Source organism: Molothrus aeneus, chromosome 6, assembly GCF_037042795.1.
Source record: "Molothrus aeneus isolate 106 chromosome 6, BPBGC_Maene_1.0, whole genome shotgun sequence".
Taxonomy (NCBI): Eukaryota; Metazoa; Chordata; class Aves; order Passeriformes; family Icteridae; genus Molothrus; species Molothrus aeneus.
This window is the reverse complement of record NC_089651.1, coordinates 36373991-36391902: the sequence shown is the minus strand read 5'-3', so window position 1 is coordinate 36391902 and position 17912 is coordinate 36373991. Positions and strand designations below refer to the sequence as shown.

The 17912-nt window shown below is 38.0% G+C and overlaps 1 protein-coding gene across 1 annotated transcript in view; it reads right to left on the bottom strand.

Moving 5' to 3' along the window:
* The window catches only part of AKAP6 (A-kinase anchoring protein 6), a 257416-nt gene that overhangs the window by 141240 nt on the left and 98264 nt on the right, over nucleotides 1-17912 (bottom strand). Inside the window, exon 5 of the mRNA XM_066552840.1 lies at nucleotides 11223-11345. Coding sequence (XP_066408937.1) covers nucleotides 11223-11345 — 123 coding nt within the window. The remainder of the gene's footprint in view (nucleotides 1-11222; nucleotides 11346-17912) is intronic.

The window sequence follows — 17912 nt, the reverse complement described above, 5'->3', positions numbered from 1 at the left end:
TATGTTAATTTATTATATTTTTAAATACCTTTATGAAAAATATTACTGTTTCTAGAATGTTTATTTCTTAGAGCAATAGTACAGACAATTAAAAATTATCCAACTGTCCTGGATTCTATGGTTTCAGAATTTGAAAAAGGAAGATTAATTTAAAATTTCCTATTAGTGTTTTTGAGAAATCTACACTACTGAAATATGGACTTCTGTATTTAGGTATAGTTGCACATATAATTTGGCTAAGAATGTAGCACTTTTAATATAACATACACTGTGACAGATATAATTCAATTGTGAAATTTAGAGTAATGGGAACAGTTGCTGGTAGAAAAGATACAAGATGCCCACTTGATTTGTCTTAAAGGGAATATGACTTGAAACAATTCCTGAAAAATTATTTTTATATGCTTAACATACAGCTACTTTTGCAAGTACCTGTGTTGCTCCTGGTAGAGTTACCTTCCAATAAATTGCTATTACAAAATACCAAGACATCAAGTTCTGAACTCAAGTTTTGGTCATGGAATGGCAGCTGTCTATTTTCTTCATCTTCTTTTTTTTCCTTCAGTACTTTTGATGATAAAGAAATTTTCTGTTTGGACAGTGCCTATTATTTAAGAATTTGAGTTAATAATTTAGGTTAATAATTTGAATTAATAACCTAATAAACCATGTAATAACTTAGTAGTATTTTCAGATTCCTGACTACTAACTTCCAATGACATTCAGTAAATCAAAAAGAGAACAACTGCATAAGTTGTCCTTATATTAACATAGAAATGGTTACACATTTAGCTTCTAGTAAAGCCTCATTTTTTAAATTAAACTTACTTAGTATTAAATAAGCACCACTAGGATATGTTTTCCTGGGAACTAAATATTACATGTGAAATGGTTTCAGTCAATGTCTCCTTTGTTCATGCTTTCCATAAAACCGAGGTGTCTACAAAGAATTTTTAATTTTCTTCTTTTATTTTATTTCTTTTATTTTCAGCTGACTGACACTCCACCTGCTAAAAGGAACACAAGCACTATGGAAATGCTTTATGCAGCTCCATAGGCCAGGTTAAGTCTTACAATAGCAGGGATTCTACCTTTGCTTTTTAAGGAGAGCATGATGAACCCTCCTCTGAAGCATCAGCACCCACTATGTGTTTTTTCTTCTCTTTCTGAAACTAAGAACATGCCTTCCCTATAGCACTGATGACCAAGGGGCCAATTATCACCAAATGCTAAACAAACCTGTAATGCCTAACACAACATGATCATCATTTGCTTTAGGTGAACCATGGATTTTCTTCTGTAACCAGTGGAAACTGTTAGATATTTTTAAGCATGAATGGTTAGTGGAAAGCAGATTTGGTCTTTTAGCCTCTGCTACAATGAGGAGACTTTAAATGATAAAATTTTTTGAGTTTCTCTGGGGGCAATTCTTTCCACTGGCCGCTGTAAGCAGATAAAAATGAGCAAAATAACTATTTTACTTTTTATGTTGGTTCACAATACCAGATCATAATATAAAATGCCTTTAAAATTGACATAAAACTGGGAACCTCACTACTGAAATTCCAAAATCATCATGTGATATGGGCATTGCACTACTGTAGGTGTGGATCAGATATGGTTTGACTACTCAGATAATTTCTCTCTCTAAGTTTATCATTCATCTAAACATAATATTAACTGAAAATTCTGGGATCAAAATGCTTAGTAATGAGCTAACTATAGCAACCCTGGGAATCATTTTACCTTCTGATGATCCATATGCATTCTCCATCTTTCACTTGATCTGAATGTACTTTTTGTCTGTGAGGAATCAACCACATTTACAAGGAGAGAAAATGTTGGGTGTTTAGTGAACAAGCAAAATTTCTTTAAAAGTGGAAATGGTGGAACAAAGAAATAAACAAGACTAAGCGTTGATTAAAAGAAAGGTCCTTCCTGCTTTTGTCTGTTTTACATTTCATGAATCTGAACACTAAGTAGAAAAAAGACTTAGTACAGTATCAGAAGGTATAGTAGATGGGACTAATGCAGTTAAATTAAGAAGGAGAAAATCTAAGACAAATATTAAATTTCCCATGAAAGTCAGATGTATTACATTGTATAATAACCTCCTAAGGGAAACAGTGAAAGCCAGGATCCCTTGAGACCATTAAATCTAGACTGGATAAAAATGTGGGAGTAAGGGCTGCAAATGCACTGACAGAGCAGTAACCTAGTTGTGTCACATGGCCACAGAATTTGTGTTGGGTAGGCAAAACTAAATACAAAGAGGCAGGCTCTACTCCAGCAGTCCCATAGTAATTCATACTTCTGTAAAATCACCTCACCCCTTCCTTCTCTGTCACATTTTCTGCCATACTGGTATTAAACAATCTGTGGGGTTTTTCCCTTAGCTACATCTTGAACATGAATAACTCAGTCTTCCTCACATTAAAGGAATGCTTCAGGTCTCTCAGTTTCTGTTTCTCACTCCTCATTGTGTTTGCCACCTTTTAGTTAATTCAGCCAAGTTTTGAATGCATAATTTTAGATATTGAGAAAAATGATAGTTAGCCCTATTCTCCAGGATGCCTATTTTGCAGATTTAGAAGACATAGAGGCTATTTTTGTGGATATTTTTTGTTTCAAATTCACTTAAATTCTTCTGCTGCCAGCTCTAATTTATTTTTCCTGTGTTTCACTATGTAAATTTCTCTTTGATTGTGTCTGTCCAAACATATTTCATTGTCAAAAAAAGTTCACATGAGCTTCCTAAATTGAATCTCCATTTGTCTATTATCAAGAGACAACGAGGGAAGAACACAGGCAGGAAATGGCATGGGTAAAATTGCTATACAGTGAAACAATTGCTAAGTTGCCATAATCATGGTGAATTGCACACGCAGCCACTGTATACAATTGCCCTTAATCATTTCTTGCCTTCTTGAGATACTCAGAAAATAAGATGCAGAAACCACAGTTTTCTGACTTGTTGTTCTGTCTTATCTTACACATTTCTAAGTACATCTCTTCCACCCAGAGACACCATGCCCAAAACACTACATAAACAAAATATGTCCAAGTTGTATTGCCCTACCGCAGAAAAAAGCCAACCAAGAGATAACAGCTTTGGAAACCAAAGATGAGTTCATGGGCATACCAGCCTTGATAAATATGGAGTTACCAAGGGGAAAATAACTTACACTTGTATAATATTTAAATCTTATTTAAATTTACTTACTGTCAGACCAAAATGAACTCTCTGGAATTAACGCTATATAGTTCTAAAACAGTTCTTGAAAGATCTTAGTTTCAGGGGAATATGAAGGAGATGAAATTTGTTTTATACATGTACAGACAAAAGTTTTCATGCAATTTGAAGGTGAACTAAAATTCCATCTTAGCAAAATGCAGCTAATAAATTGTCAGATTATTAACCCTATTCATTTGTAGTATTAAGAAAGAGAAAAAAAGTATCATAGGAGATGCAAATAAAAATATTTACCAATCAAAACCTGTATTCATTTCCTGGATTTTCTGTATATCTCCTGAATGCTTTGGCATTGCAAACACCAAAAGACAGACAACAATTCTGCTACTTTGAGTACTTAAAATGTGAATGATATTATGCTTCTGAGTAACATAGCACAGAACCATGGGAGTGGTCAATACCTCTTGGCAGCTATTAAAATGTTGCTGAAAGTCTGCCTGTTTGTCCTTTGAGATGCTGGCATTGTATTTTTTAATGATTTACAATCTCCAAATTTTATAAAAATAAATTTAATTTCATTCCCAAAAACAAATTACTGACTACATCTATATTGATAATACCAGCATAACAATACTAAAATTTCAGGCAATAGCATGCATTTTAATAGACAAAAAAATTACAATTAACAGAGTTCCTACACAAGCATGATGCAGTTTATTAGTAAAATAAATATTAATTTCAAATAATTTTTAAAGGTGTTTCAAAAGTTACTTTGATAAATTTGTGTAAAGAGCATGACCAGGTTGTCATACACGAAGCTCCAAAGCTTCTAAGTCACAATTTATGTGAAATACTTTTCACTAAAATTTTCTTATTAGGTTAGTGCCTAATATTTTATAATGGTGATTTGATTTCATTGTATTATTATAGTCTCTGAATCCCCTATATGCAAATAATGTCTTCTGCAGGCCAAACACACAACAGACCCAGTGGAATCCCTTTCACCACTCAGACTTACAGTATCTCCTTTTTGGGATACCTCAGGACCTAAAAGTTTTACAGTTTTGGGTAGTAAGAATTGAGAGGAAGTGAACATTTGCAACACTGCAAATGTTATCCTGCCTTGCTCAGATTTAGCTACAAGTGCAAATGAATTTTAAAATCTCCCAAAGTCTGAATTCTAACTTTTTAAACCTCAAACATCACGCATTAAGAAAACCAAAACAAGAGAGCAATTTGTTTTTGAGGCACAGATCATACACACTATAGTTTCATATATGGAGAATAGAAGACTTCAAAATCCTCACAAGTGAAAGCTCAGATTTTGAACTTTACAATTTCCTTTTTCCTTCAGTAGAAGAAGCAAAGCTATTCTGGGATGACACCCTAATATGCTCTGCCTCTGGTTTATTGCCTCCTCTGTCCAGAGATGACTGTAGCTCTCAGAACTAGAAAAGCTGGTACAGTTCTCCGTGAAGGTAGTTAACAACCAATATGTGACAGGCAGGCCCAGCAGACATACATTTTATTATGGGGCCCTATCTCCTTCCTATGTGACACTGTTAAACTGGGGGAGCAGCAAAGACTGTCCTGGGAAGGTTCAAACCAATCAAAAACAAAAGTAAATGCAAAATTCTTTTAATTTGCAGCTGTATAAAATACCTACACGAGGGTAAGTATCTACAAATTTGAAAGACAGCATAGGAAAAAAGTAGTACTCTTAAGAGTATGAAGTCTTTAGGAAAATTACAAAGAAACTATTTCTTATACTCCAAGCTTGCACAAAACAAACCTCTGGAGTAGGACTATGTGTACAGGAAGACAGTAAATAGACATTCTCTTCCTTCATTAAAAACATATATGGTAATAGCTGACCCAAATCATATAGATCTACTTCTGTGCTCCTAGGACCATGACCACAGCCCACTCTTTCTCCTTTACAAAGAAAAGATTTGTGTCAGCTTTTTTTCATTGCATGACCTTATGGGACTCATCTTTAGATCAAAGGCAGTATTTTTGTATTGGTCAGGACAGCAGTGCTGTTATTAGAAGGGCAATATACCTGGATTTTCTTTCTTATATGCTTGCTTTTACTCTTCCTTAGTCACCAAAAATGTTTTTTAAATTTGAAGAACAGTCCAAACAGTTCCAAAACCTCTATTTTTCCCACAGTCTGCAATTTACATTCTCTGGGTTCACACTATAATACAGATAGAGCCAAATGTATTGGAACGACAGCAATATTTTCTACACTTTAACTCAAGAAACACAGAAGTTTACATAGAGGTTATTTGGTTTACAGATTTTGAAAGCTGAATAATAGTCAAAACTGACAATATACTTGTATTCTGTTTAAGTTTGCTGTCTTACTTCCTATTAAATCATTTTATTAGCCTGTGAAATCTGCTGAGTTTAGTCTACATCTCTTATTAGTATGTTCTAAGGACTGCTTCCAATGGAAAAGGACACTCATTCAAGAATCCATGCACACTCAGAATGCCTTTCAAGATAAAAAACATTATAAAATTTAAAAATTCAAACAAACAATAGGCTAAACAAATCCAAATCCTTAGAGAAACAAAATATTAGGCCACTCATGGTGCTCACTCTTTAGTGCCATCATCCTGAAGAAAGTGTTCTATATTTTGAGGAAATTATCTAAATTAGCTGCCATGCACATTGGAAATTCCCATATAGCAAAAGTACAATACATAACTTAGTCATTTCAGAAGCTTTAATACCTTTAATAAAATTACCATTACCACTGCTACTACAAAGACAGTTGGTAGATTAGCCCAAGGCATGTGTATTTAACCTTATTTTCAATAAGAATAGATATTTAATACTTCTCTAAACTGATATTTTTCAGAAAATGAGATTTTCCAGAGAGATGAAAATGATCTTTTTTTTCAGACATAGCAGTCTTGTTACAAACAGACAATCAGGTATCATGAAATATCACTGAGGCATCATTACTTCACCAACACAATTTCTTAAATGTGAAAATACAATCTATTTGCTGTATGAAGGCATTTGCTATTTTCAGCTCAGAAATTGCTGAGCTATGATGTGGCCAGAAACATTTATAACAGAGACAGAAAAATACTTATTTCATTTCTCTTTGGATAATAAAACTCAAGCCCCCTGTATCTTAAGAAGAATTTGGTTCTGAATGGAGATATCTTAACTCTATGTACAGAAGGAAAGGAAACGCTAGTGTGAATCAACTTGTCTAATTTGCTTTGAAATACTAATGATGCTTGCACTATGATATTTTTAAGACTCTAACAAATAAAGTAAATATGGTGACTAAGAAGGTTAATATAATGAACTGATTCTGGGCTAAAAGGGATTTTAGGGTGGCACAAAGCTTGTGACTAAATCGGAGTAAATATTACTGACAGGGATCTGAAAAGAAAATTAAGGAATTACTATTCATGGATATTATCAGTTATACCCAAACCACACTTTGTACTGCAATAACTACATGCAATCCTCACCACCTGTGGTTTTTACAGAACAATATTTGTTATTCTAGTTTCAACTAAACAGAATATATGTTGCCTAAAAAATCCAAGAAGCAAGAACAGTCTTACTGGACAAAAATGGAGAAAAATGCCTGACTACGAATTCCAAATTTCTAAGAAGACTTTACCTTAATTAGTTTTATCTCTACTGAAAAGATATTGTTTGCCAACATCTACTAATAATGCAAGAAGTATTTTAAAAGTTGCACCTAAATAAGTGTAAGATACTATATTTTTCATTTGCAGGATCCCATTTAAATATCTTGTGTTCCCTAGCCCTAAGTATGCCTCCAGATACAGAAATGGCTTAGTACAATGACCTAAGAGCACACCACACTACAGTGCAAAAGTAGGAGTTGTGCAGCAACAAAAACACAAAGTACTGTGTTAACAGCAAAGGAAAAAGTTAAAACTATGAAAGTTCCAGGCCTCAACAAATATATATAGTACCTTTTGTACTACTATAGTACCTTTTGTGTAAACCTTTTCCTCAGTGGTTCTTCGGTTCTTTGCAGCAGCTAGCTTACTTCTTTACTGTGCTAAAATAATGTATCTTATCAGGCCATGGATAAAGTTAAATGTCTTTTTTAGCCAACTAAAATGGTCAAGAGATACATGGTGTATTCTTATTTGTCAGGCTGGTTAGAAAGTCAGCTTGGTTTCACAAGCACAGCAGTACCACCTAGACAGATGCTTTTAACTCATAAGCTGCCTTCAGGACACTGTTTTTAATGAAAACTGATTTGCATACCACCAAGTCTAAGCACAGAGTGTGCTAGCAGCTGATTTTGATCGGGGTGCCAATGGGCAAGAATCAGCATAACAGAAAAGGAGAAATACAAAAGATGAAGTGAATCAGGAACCATTTTCAGAACTTCCTTTTGGTAAGGCAAACGAAGCTTTCATTAGGAACTGATTTTAACCTAATTGTTCAAAAAAATTAAAACCTGCTTCATTTTCTCTCTAGTAGGACTGACTGAGACCTTTGTGGAAAAGTAGATTTCTACTGAAAAACACGCCTGTTTTATGAAAACATATTAGTGTTTTCAACATCTGCTGGCTTGGATGGCTGCCTGCAGAGTGCCAGATGTTCAAGGGGTGGCTGCTCCACGTCAGCCCTTCCATATGAATGGGAAGCACACAGCTCCCAAATCAGTTTAACCAACATTACTGAGTTGAGAAGACCTGTAAAATTGAAAGAATAATTTCAGTCACTATTTCAGGGATCTCTGAGAGCATTTCAGTTTCTAGATTTGTGCTTTGGTGTTATCTAAAATGAAGCATAAAGCAACTTTTGTTCTGCACAACATCAGGGAGCTAGGTTTTAAAATTTGCAAGAAAGCTGGTCTCTAAGCTGAAGATTGTCTATTACAGCACACATTCAAGATGTAGAATACCTTTCAGTTTGTAGAAAAAAATCATACTCCTTGGCAAAATGAATGGTTTCTCATCGTGGGAAAATCTATGGAGTGTAAGTTGTAACTGTGATATTAAGAATGAAATTCCAATTGGTCTTACAGTTACTAGTTATAATTGTGGTGTATTTGGATATCAGGCCTGTGCCTGTATGCACACACAGTGCATTTAGTTGTGAATTCCCTTGGTGGCCCAGGCACTCCCCAGCTAGTCTCTGTGCAGATGAGATAATTGGAAAAAACAGACCAAATTGAAGAGAGGCTGCCTTCCACCTTCATCACAGTGTGCATCACTGTTTCAGAAGCTGTCCAGGCAGGACCTCCAGACACTCACAGAGATGCCTCTGCAGGCAGCTCTTGCTGAGCCAAGAGCCATAGACAAACACCATTCATGTGCTTCAAAGTGTTGATTAACATCCTTGTGGACAGTATTGCCAGACCAGGTACAAGAATTAACAAGAATAATTGTTTGGGGAATTGTACCAATTTAAGCTGATGTCGTGCTATGAGACTTGAATTGCCATCCTGTTCAAGAGATTTGACTCCTCACATAAGTATTACTTCATGCAAAGATTTTCATAAGTTGATGCTGTAGGTTATTTGTGATGCCTTTTTTTTTAAACACACTCTATTTATGTGTCTGTGCCACACCATTTCTTGAAATGTCAAAGATGAAGAAAAGCAAGGCTGAGTGGGGAGAGATTTTAAAATTCAAACCTTTTTCAACAGTTTACATTAAAATCCTAAAGTGACAGCCTACAATTTTACATACTGGAAAATTTGGAAGATATTCTCAACCTTCTCCTCGTCACCTCTGCAGAACTTTTCCCAGCCAATGACAAAGGGAACAAGTGCATTTTTTGTGTTTTCTTGCTCCTGTTATTTTCTTTTCTTAAATTTTGACAGAAGATATTTCATTCATAAATGCAAAATATTCCCCCTTTATGGCACGAATTTTGTCATCACAACAAATGTATTTCAAAGAAATAGTATCACACTTCCCGGAATTGATAACTTGTGCCAAAGGCTAAGGATATGTCCCTACCAATAAAATCAACTACATCAAGTTTTCACCCATTCTATGATGAGAATACCTGCACCAGTGAGGAAACAGTTATGAGATATGCTGGTGTAGATGCACTACATAGGAAACAACCAAGACATTTTCTTTGTTTTCCCATCTAGTTTACTACCAGTGTCTGTATTATAAACCTGTAAGTCTGGAACCTAATCATGTAAAGTTCCAAATCCTTTACTTCAGCATATCTTAGGTGAGTCTGACATGGATAACCTGACTGGCAAAAGAAGAAAATGAGAAGTATAAGTCCCTCATACAAGCCACAATCACCATGGCCTTGCAATGCTCAACTAAGGGAAATTTCAACAGTGAGCTTAACACAAATTGAAGTTCATATACTTCTGTTTAAACACAGATTAGGATGTCTGACAGATGAAAGCCACTGAAAAGCTGACAATCTAGTTAATACAAATAACTATCTTCCACACTACAAAATGCTCTGTATTTTCTGCTGTGTAGAAACTAGTATAATAGCATACATTTTCTGAAATCCAAGAAACAAAACTCAGTTATGGTTATTCAGGTTATGCAGTGAGTTTTTCACTGGATATAGATGCCATAAAATTATAATATTATAATTATAATATTATCAAATATAAAATAGAAACTGAACCATTCTTTAGATATTTTACTTCAGCAATGAAGTAAAAAAACCCCACCTTGCTTCATAGCATAATGATCCTGAAAGCATATAAGGATTTACTTAGCCCAGATACACAGAGGGCAGCTGGGAGCCTAACTGCTGATGGGAAATTACAAGTGCCCACATACTCATTTTTCTGGACTACCTCTAGCAATGATGGAGATGCCTCTGAACTACTATTCCACATTCCAATTCTGATATAGATGGGTTTGGCCTCACCTCCCCAAGAACCACATGGCAAAGTTGGAAGTAATTTGTCTGCAAATGAGCTACTGTGCTCCTCCTCATGGAAGAAAGGGGAAAAGAAACTGACTGAGAGAGTTACTCAGCCCGGTGATTGCCCTGTTACCTGGAATATGTTTCTTTTTATCCAGGCAAGAGTGGAAATTGTGATTCTACTCATAAAAGCTTCTCATCAGAAGTTTCATGTTGCAGAGTACAAAGAAAACAAATTGAAGTGACCAATGCCTTTTCTGAGATTTCATTTCACGATGTGCTCTGTGCCTTCAGAGCACCTGTAAACACAATGGGAATCATGGAACTGAGTGTGTGCAGAAGGCAAGGCAAAAATCTGAACTCTGCCACAAAAAACAAAATCTGCAACATAAGGAAAAATGAAGTGTCTTCATACCAGATTTGATAGACTACTATGATGGGCACTTAATCCAGTGACTGCCAATAGGCGCTACTACAACAGAAATGTTTAAGAGCAACAGACAGGAGACCTTTCTGCATAGCTGAAACCCCAAAGACAGTTTTCAGTTTGGTTTTAACAGTATATGTAGTTGATGTATACTTGATTAATTTAATAATGGTCACTCCAGCATTACGGTAGGGATTAAGATGACATTTTTTCCTGTAACGCATCACGTGACTTCCTGGGACTGTCAAATAATTTTCTACCATAATATTATCAGAGACTGGAAATGAGGCTGAGCTTTGGGGGTTTATGATCTCATGTGGGCTCAGCTAATGCACTGTTTCATATAACTGGGGTGCCTAGGTCATTGGCTCAGAGTAGTGCTATCACCACATTTTCCTCCATTTCATACTGGTAAGAACCTAAGATTTTGGCAGAAAGAGAGGAAGCGTCTTAGCTTAATTTTCTGTACTTTTTTTTTCTTTTTACCAGCTAGAGTAGTTAAATTTTTACAAAGCTATCAGTACATTTTTCAAGAACAGAAAATAATTCGTTGGTATCTTCATTAAAATAATTTGTTGGCATTTTCATTAAAATAAACTGCAATGCTGCAAATCTTACGTTAAAATATAGACGCACACTAGTAATTAAAAAATAATAATCAAATAAAAAGCACAGCAGAACACTTCAATTACAGACAGCAATCACAGTATAATCTTGTCCTACCAAGTGTGTCTCCAGGTATAGTTTCAGGCTGTCTGTCTCTGCTTTAGGAGGAGTCCAGTTCTCTGTTGTTTCCATGGCTTCATTTAACCAGTGAATGAATTCATCCAGCTTGCTTACAAACCCCTTTCCATGTAAGAAAAAATAAAGAACAAGTAAAGCATTGGTTAGTAAAATGGCAATGTGAAAAATGTATGCTCAATTTTATTATATTTTTTAGCCAAAAGAGTAAAATTTTACCTCTTACAACCTAAAACAAACAAACAAAACTATTAGAGAGTAGTCTTTTGGTAACTGAGTAGCAGAACAGTGTTTCTGGGAATAATCCAATGTGAGATTTTGGGACAAGACAATGTGGGATCCATATGACTAAGATGAAATAGACAAAACAGTAAAGTTTTAGAGAATATGAGGGAGATATATGAAAAGCTTCATAGAAATTATAATGAAAATTGAGCTTAAGAGCTTGCACTGAGCAGACTGGGTTACTATGAGCACTGAATGTTGACAAAAGGACTGAACAAAGCCGTATTAACAAGGTATACACAGCAGATCGAGGGAAGAAATTACTTGTCAGAAGTTGGGTGTTGCGATTCCTGTTTTGTTTCATAGCATGAGACTCAGAGAGAGGAAACCAAACAGCAGATGAGGCAGAATATATAGCATTTAATATAAATATTGCTGATTGCATTTGAGCCACACAGATGGTGCTCCAGAGAAGACAGGAGCTCCTGCTTCTCAGGAGCACCATTTATTTCAAGATTAGTACCAATTATATTGTCTGATTAAAAATAGTGCCCCTGAATTTACATGATTGGATGATTCTATCAGCACATACTGAGTACAGATAATTTTACCGAAGTCTTATCCACCACAAAGAAAGAGAGTAAATGGAATAAACTGACCGTGATGTTTATAAGCACCCTGAAAATTAACTCTGAAGAGGAATGTGCATCTATTACAAGCGTTGTAAGACTAGAATAAGTTAGGTCTAATACTGGTTATATTATTAGTCATTAGCTATGAATTTCCAGCATAGTGGGAATTTTAATTTCCAGTTACAACTGGAAATACTGAGGTAACAACTCAGTATATACACTCAGTACCTCAGTCTCCCTACTCTAGTAAATGATTTCTGCTAATAATTAGTCCATTCTGATGGCTAAAAGCAAACTAAGCATAGTACTTTCAAACATTTCTTGAGTGTCTCAGGAGCCCAAAACCTCTTCTCCAAAGTTGCACATGAAACTGGAATTCTAAACAAGACAGAATAAGGAGTCTGAGCAGTAGGTGCATAGCTATGTTATTTAAAGGGGCAATGGTAATAACTGACACCAAGCAGAACCACACTTCCTTCAAAATTCAAGGTAGAAGAGCCATTTTGGTCCAGCACTGCCAAGAGCCAGGATCCAGCAACCAACTCTTGGCTCCCAGGTGAAGCAGCAGTGCTTCTAAGACAAAGCTAGAGTCTGGCAGAAAGCTGCAGTGCATACTGCAGGCATGACAGCACCCACTTCAGCACTCTGAGGACTTGAATTTTTTTATGTGACTCCCCACAAGACCTTAGGACAAGGAAACTATTGCTGTCTCTATTTATGGAATCCACTGTATATCAAACTATTATAAGGAAGAAAACTGGTACGGTGCAGGTTTCATTGTAGGCTATTTTCCATTCCAGAAAGAGGGAAAAAAGACTGGGAAAGCAATCCAGTGGCTGTGGTGACTGAGACAACATGCCTTTATTCTGGGGCAAGTAATGAAGGCAACTACATCTGCTGTCTCCCAACAGCAGGCTATCATACCACAGGAGCTATGTTCCCCCATGTCAATCTACAGACAGGGGCAGGGGCAAGATGTTCTCCTTGCTCCATTGCTTACTTTCTTCCAGCTCACAGTAGAGCATGAGATGCCAGACTGGCAGAGGAGTGGGAGACATGAGCTGAGGAGGAGATGTGCAGGAGGAGTAAAGTCCTTCTTGTCCCTCCAATAAATCTCTGCCTGCATTTTAGCAATGTGCTGTCCTTGAGAGACAAGGTGATATGGTAAGCAAAAAGAAAAAAAAAAAAGGCTCTCTCTTGTACATGCGTCATGTATTTTACGGAGACAGACACAGACAGACACGTATAACATCTGCCGGCAGTACTCAATGTCTGTATGCCTTCGAAAGGCTGCTTGGAAACACTGAAGGCTTGCAGCAGTATAAAAAGCAACTATTAGCCAAGGAGTTACTTCTGTCCTCTTACAAAACCTGCCTGTGTTGCAATATTTGCTACTTCCCGCTGGTGCTCAGACACTCGCAAGCATTCAGCTCCAGCAGCCTCGTGTGTCCCCTTCACCACCCAGGCCAGGCGGGCCCTAGTGCGGAGCTGGGAATGCCGGGGGCCTCGTCTGGAGGCCTGGACAAAAAGACAGAGACAGTCTCTTAAGAGAGCCACCATGAGGCACCTTATCTGCGAAAAAAAAAGGGAAAAAAAAAAGGAAAAGGAAAAAAAAAAGAAAAAGGAAAAAGAAAGAAAAAGGAAAAAAAGAAAAAAGAAAAAAATGCTGGAAGCGCCAGTGCCACCTGGCGCGCTGGGACCGCGGCGGGGGACACTGCGCCCGAGTGGAGCCCGCGGCGGGGGGAGCAGCGGCCGCGGCCAGCCCCGCCGGGCTCTCTTCTGCCAGGCTGCACAAATCACAATAATCCTACCATTTTTCAAATGACGGCTATAAAATTTTATTGAAACCATTCACAAGCGCACATCTGTAGCAGCCGAGCGCGGCGGAGCGCGGGCCGCGGGAAGGGCAGGGTGGGACGGGCGGCTGGGCCGCCGGCTGAGGGAGCGCCGCGCGCCCGCCCGCGCGCCGTGCCTGGGCCCACAGCGCCACCTCCCGGACAGCACGGCGGGGACACCAGCGCCGGCACCACCGAGGGACACCCCTCTGCGCATACCGGGGCACAAATTACAGACGGTCCGGTTGCAGCTACTAGAGAGCGTGAGAAATAGAAAATTATTTGTATCGCAAATCGCACGTAAAAATAAATCTCAGCAATGCAGGTCCCACTTCATTCGCCCTGAATTAGTGATCAAAACAATGCCCCCGGGTTTTCTTTTTCACAGCGGTGCCCAGGATTGCATCCGACTCATTTGAATAGCCTGATGCCGGGGCGAAGGAAGGAGCCGCCCTTGATGAGCCAGCTCCGCGGCTCCCCTGCCCGGGAGGGAGCTGCACCGGCTCGGACACTGAGCCGTGCCAGGATCCCCGAGCCGGGGCCTCGGGAGGGACCGACCCGGCCGGACCCTGAGCGGCCCTTGCTCGTTCCCACAGGCTCCGAGGCTGAGGCCAGTGCCCGCCGTCAGCTGTAACCGAGCCCTGGCACGAACGACCCGGCCTGGCTGGGCTGGGCAGCCAAAGGCACGAACAAACGCCGCCTGCGCTCTCACGCTTAGAGAAAGAGCGGTATCGGAGGTCCTGGTATCCCTGTCACAACTATAGATCCGGATCTTTCATCCCCCTAAGGCTCATAACAGAGTGGAAGCCGAAAACATAACTTATCCCTGTCTGAAGGGCCACTCCCCTCTGCAGACTGACCACCACGGAGCCAGTTCTGTGTAATCAAGGTGGCCTGGTCAACTAGAGTTCAATTAATGATGTACATGGCGTCAGGGACACAAACAGCATTAGAATAGCTCCTCTCCTTACCATCTCAAATGTTTCCCAGGAAACATTTTAAATAAAAGGGGGAGACAAAACCAGTTCTAAAAAATAATGTGGAAAACATTGTCTTACAACACAGAAAATCTATTGTGACTCTCACAGAGATATTTTTAAAAACAGATTACAAGATGAATTACATTAAAACAAAGGATAGGCAATCCTAAATAGATAATCCTAAATCCCAGTCCAGGAATATTCAGTGAAAGAAATAAATTCATAGGATGAGAAACTTCAACCAAGAGAGGAGATTTTTTTTTCCTCTTCATTTAATAAGATATTCATGAAAACACTTTACATCCCTTTCTAGACACTTCTTACCTTTCTGCTTTTTTATATTGAGATTATGTTTTTCTTTCTCTAGATATTTTTCTTCAAAATTTTTAAGATGGGATAAAGGAAGAAGTTTCAACAGGTAAAAACTTCAGAAAAGGTATGCTGATTTTTCCTGTGTAAGGGTCTGATCTACTCAGCATCAAACAATGAAAATACTGTCAAATCTACCCAACTTGTACTTTGGTAGAAATTAACAGGAAATTAAAGCATTGTATTTTCCGTCAAAATTTACTGGAAGTCGAAAATTCACAGCTGGCTACACCAAATCCAAAAATTACTGTACAATTCCTCAGAGAGAATAGAAGGGAACAGAACAAAAAAAAGACACACCAATATAATCCAGTCTCTGCCTTTAGAGCAGCTGGTTCAGTTTTGCAAATATAATAGTTTCATACTGTGCTAGCAAGCTAGACATAAAAACTTGAGCTCCTACAGCATAAAATTATTCTTAGTCTACACTGCTTAGTAGAGAAACAAATGTTTCTGGTTGTTATTGGATGATTCGTCGCTGCTTCTGTAGTAAAGTTTGAAGATAATGATAAAGCCATACCTCACAGGGGAAATTCTTAAACATTGACCTTTAAAACCTTCAGCTTTCCATTTTGTTTCATGACAATTTTACAAATTCTCCAAGGGGGAAGAAGAAAGTCCTGATCACACACCCCTGAAAAAAAAACTAGAGCAAAAATGGCTTCATTTGAAATTTAGTACATAGAAAGTTGGGGTTTTTTGTGATCTAATTCTATTTTCTCTGGATGGGTAAGAATAAAAAAGACAGACAATTCTAAGTATTGGGGGGGAGGGAGCTTAACTCAGTGTGTCTGCTTAATTATCTTATAAAATGAAAATATACTTAATTCAATTGTTCTGCACAATTAAGGAATTAATTAATTAACTGAAGTATTAAATATTAATTTGATGGGATTTGACAAAATATCTTGACACTTTCTTATTAATGACCAGAACACTCAAATTTTTTGAATCACCAGAATGAGAATTCATTTGCTGAGTCATGCAAAGGCATGCTCAGAGGCCAAAGGCATGTATGGATATTGGGCTGAGGAAGGATGTGCCTGGAATTGATGTGCCTGGAATTGTGCCTCCTACCCTTGTTCTGTTAAACATAAGGGCATACAGAAGATACAGGTGCCCCACCTCCTGCACAGGGCTGCAGGGCTCTCTACACCCAGTACAGCTGCACAAAGGATCTTGGTTTAGGTAGCCTGGATTAGTTTGGCACGTGGGATGACAGAGCAGGAGAGCAACTGTGGTGCTGTATTGCCAATGGAAGAAACCCTGGAGCATGGGGGCAAGGCCTCCAGCAGCGGAAAAAGTCTCTCCTGCAATTTGCTATGTTTAGTAGGCCTGTGTGTGTGTTCTATCCCAAATGTACATCATAAGAATGGAGTATTTTTAATGGACACAGAGGTAGGTAGCCTTTGGCAACCAATCAGTTTGTGCCTGACTCCATCCCTTCCTCCTGTTTGATGGATTCTGTTTAGATATTCCTCCCTAATCAGGATGACTGTTCAGCACACCTCACTGCTCACTACCTGCACCCCACTACTGCCTCTTGGCATTGACCAGGATTTCCTCACTCCCTGTATTTCTACAACTTCCACAGTCCCCTCCTATGCTTTCCCATTGAATTTCAGAAGTTTACCCCATCTCTGGCCAAAGAACATTCATCCTCTTTTAGAAATATATCTCCACTAACTTTCCACTTTGTAATTTGCAGTAACAGACCTGGAAAGGATATTAATGCCACCAAATGAGTCAATCAAATAAGTTTTGGGATCTGCTGGTCATAGCTATGCTTCTGGAGTTGGTGGGACAGCAGATGTTCATGGTTTAAAAGGACAAAATAGAGTCCAGGAGAAATATTATGGGCTTCCAGCAAAATAAGGAGTTGATCTAACTAAAAAACTTCTGGTAACAACTAGAAATCTAGTGATAACTACTGAAGTGCTTATGAGATTATAGAAAGGCTCCAGCTCCTGATGATATCTTTGCATGTTCTCATGCTTGTCAGGGGTGTTGCTCAGACATCTTTTCACTGGTTTGCAGTTTTCTGAGCAGCACACAACTAAGACCTCCCAGAGAAGCTTTACTATCACAGTCATGAAAAAACTGAGTTGGCTATCAAGTCACTTAAAACTATGCACACATGCTCTCAGCTACATTACCACCACTTCTTGCACTAGAACTTTTAAACTTTCCTAACTTCATGGCAGTGGTTTAATTTTACTTTTACATTACAAGCTCTCTTTTTTTTTTTTGTCAGATAGGAAAGTAAACAGTTCTGGTGTTCAATAATTTTAGCACTTCAAATGATCTCATTTAGACTTTGAAGTTCAGCTTTCATTAATTGAATGGAATAGGAAAAGAGGCAGTATCTATCTCAGCTGCAGCTATCACTTTACAACTCCAGCTTCTATTGGACCACATTTAGAATAGAAGTAAACCAAAGCCCAGTTCTATAGTTTTGAGCTTTAGTCCAAAAGCACATTTAGGGTTACCAAAAAACAGAATGTGGAAACATGCAACCTTTTTTTATTGTTGTTACACTAAAACCAGCAGTATTTCTTATGGATTTAGTAGATTTTTTTATATGAGAGTCCTTTATATGGGGAATTTGGATATACACATTTAAGGAAATGC